The following is a 3080-nucleotide window of genomic DNA, read 5'->3' on the forward strand; positions in this document are numbered from 1 at the left end:
AAAAGACTAAAAAATATATTAGAATCATAATAGTACAACTATTATACAATATTTTTCAAAATAAGATATTTTTCTTCCAACATAATAACTGGTTTTGTTATCACTTTTCAAATTATGAATTTTGGATGAATTTCTGAGTTAGACATTTTGTTTGCTAGTGGGGATAATTGGTAACCAAGGTATTTTACAGTAAAGAGGAGGTAAAGGGGTTTCTATTCAATTCTGTCTTACATTTTTTAATGACACCTCTTTGTTTAGCCATATTTGTGTTGAGATTCAAAAAGCAAATTGATATAATGGGAAGATTAGGAATTGTGGTTGCAGTTGTTCTGCACATCTGTCAATGTGTTCACTGAGATATATCTGACGATATTGTAGGGAGGATATCTGTTGTCTGTGGAGCATACATCTCCATCTGATCGACAATCCTGTCAACCCTATGGCAGCCCAAGCATCTGATAACATAAATGAGGTTTTCAGAGATGTAAGTGAAGTTGGATTTAACTATGAATTGTTGCCCTTGTCTAAAATGGAATTCTGATCCTTCCAAAAGATTGAGGAAGGACAACACTTTTTTTGTCCTTTCAAGCCTCCTGATTTTCACTGAATTGATCTGGAGGTGTCTTGGAGTTTGTGCAAAGGATTGCAGGCCTAAATCACAGTGAGTAGCATTTCTTACAGTCTTGGCATCGACTTTCATGTTAATTGTCAGCTTCCTCATAGATGTGACTGGGTCCTTTGAAATTCTAGATTTGAGGGCCTTCAGGAATGCTAGATCTTGCTTTTTATTGGTTCTACAGTACTTTGCTTCCTCTGAATGCCTCTGGTGTTATTCAAATGATTCTTGACATTGTAAACTGTGCTTAATGACACATTAATCAACTCAGAAATTCATTTGATGTTAATTCCTGCACAGAGCAAATCAGCATATATGTTGTCTCTTTGCTTCTTGAGCTGACATAGTTGGACTTATACCTGAAAAAGCAAATGAAATTGTTACTATGAGACCTAATGCTGAAGATAAAAAAACTTGTTATGATAGATCAATGCTACATAAAAAAATAAGATTTACAAAAAATTCCAAGTTTTATTTCTCCACCTTGTATGATGGACTCTCCTGTTGTTAGATGACATATGAGGTTTCCGACAATTTCTTACCAAACAACTACACAGATGATTTGCTAATAGAGATCAAATATTTGTGTAGGCATACACTCACTTCCTCCATCACATTGACATTACCCATACAGGTGCAACAGGTGCCACATGTCAGATGTTGAAATGATCGCAGAGCAATGTGAAATGAAGTGCTTTGCCCAAGAACACAACACAATGCCTCGTCTGGGAATCGAACCCACGATCTTGTAATCATGAGTGCAACATCTTAATCACTAAGCCATGTGCCTTCTCACACACACACACACACACACGCATATATATATAATGGGCATAGACATAGCTGTATGCTGAGACGTTAGCTTCACAACCACAGGGTTCAATTCCACTGTGTGGCTTCTTAGCAATTGTCTTCTATTGGATTTGATAGATGGAAATTGAAAGAAACTCATCATATATTTGTATGTGTGTCTTTGTATCTCTGTTTATGTTCCTGTAACTTAGCGGTTCAGTAAAACAGACTGATAGAATAAGTACCAGGCTTAAAAAAGAAAATAGCACTGGTGTCAATTTGTTTGACTAAATTTTTTCAAGGTGGCGCCTGAAACAAGTAAAAAGTTATGATATACTTGCATACAAGCATGCATGTACTCACACATGCATGTTTGAGTCTATATACACACACACACATTATTATTAAGTGTGCCAATATATGATGATGATGCTGAGAAAATGTTATATTACACTGTTGTTGACATTTCTAAACTGAGTGGGGTTCTACAATATTGTACAGTTTTTACAAAATGCTAAAACTTATAGGTTTTTGAAATATTATATAATTTCCTTCTAGCAGTAAGTTTTTTGCTTCCTTTTGTAGTTCAAGATATTTGAAGATTTCCAAATACTGATGGTAGTGTGTTTTATGTTTTAGAACTATAGTGTTTCTTACATATTATATCTGGTGACCTAAACTGGAAATTATAGTCTGGGGAAGATCAGAGCTGTTGCTTGGAATTGATTTGATCAATCAAGTTATAAAGAGCCAAGGTGTTCATTCTTTCTAAAGTATATGTACTCTTTTATTGGTTACTGATGTAGGGTATGTATTCATCATTGAGGTTCAGAAGTTACTGAGAAGGATTTATACCTGTCAAGGGAGGATATATGTTGTATGATATTTTAAAGAATATTTGGCTGTGATCACTATCAGCTGTATGATTTATTTTGATATCATTCAACAAGATGCTGCTATCTGTTTGTTATGTTGTCTGGAAGACAAAAATTTGTTACATTGCCTTTCATATGATTAGCTTTGTTAATGACTTGGATTATGGATAATTCTTTCAAGTTGTCAAGAAGTTTGGTGCATTTTGTTGAATGTTGATATCATATAAGATATTGATATCTAGAGACAGAAGTTGAGAAATGCAGAAGATTCATCCTAGAAATTTCCTATGACACCAGTTTTATATATGCAAAATGGTGCATAGGCATTTCAACTAAATGAAAATGTAGATTATAACAAATCTATTCAAAATATATAAAATCATCTGAGGATATTGAAGTTTCATCAGAAAGTTTTATTTTAGGGCCATCCCCTTCAGGTTTATGCGTGTGTGTGTTTGTGTGAGAGAGAGAGATTGAGTACGTAAGTAAGAAAATGATTATGATTTCAGCAGTTACTGCATGTTGATGTGTAAACATTTTAGTTTGAAGTCAGCCAAGTTGCCTAGATGAACCAATGTCTACATCAGTGTTTTCTAATCTTTTAAAAATTACGATTTATGCATTGTTGTCTCTCAAATATTTAAAATCTACAATTAAGAGCCCTATCTACTCGCTGGCGGTACCTACCCACCCCTACCCATTTTCCTTTATTCAAAAATTCTTATCGCTCCTTAAAATTATGGCTTTTAAGTGTTGATTTCTCAGCCCAAGAATTACAGCGTGATGTGCTGCTTGAC

At 34.4% G+C, this 3080-nt stretch overlaps 1 protein-coding gene across 4 annotated transcripts in view; it reads left to right on the plus strand.

Moving 5' to 3' along the window:
* Positions 1-3080, plus strand: part of LOC106872228 (reticulophagy regulator 3-like) — a 110942-nt gene that overhangs the window by 58683 nt on the left and 49179 nt on the right. For 3 of the 4 annotated variants that reach the window (XM_052970552.1, XM_052970551.1, XM_052970554.1), the window contains one exon: positions 554-661. The exons of the other annotated variant lie outside the window; for it this stretch is intronic. In XM_052970552.1, the coding sequence (XP_052826512.1) occupies positions 554-661 (108 nt within the window). The remainder of the gene's footprint in view (positions 1-553; positions 662-3080) is intronic. 4 annotated transcript variants of the gene reach the window in all.

The sequence above is a fragment of the Octopus bimaculoides genome, chromosome 9, assembly GCF_001194135.2.
Source record: "Octopus bimaculoides isolate UCB-OBI-ISO-001 chromosome 9, ASM119413v2, whole genome shotgun sequence".
Lineage (NCBI taxonomy): Eukaryota > Metazoa > Mollusca > Cephalopoda > Octopoda > Octopodidae > Octopus > Octopus bimaculoides.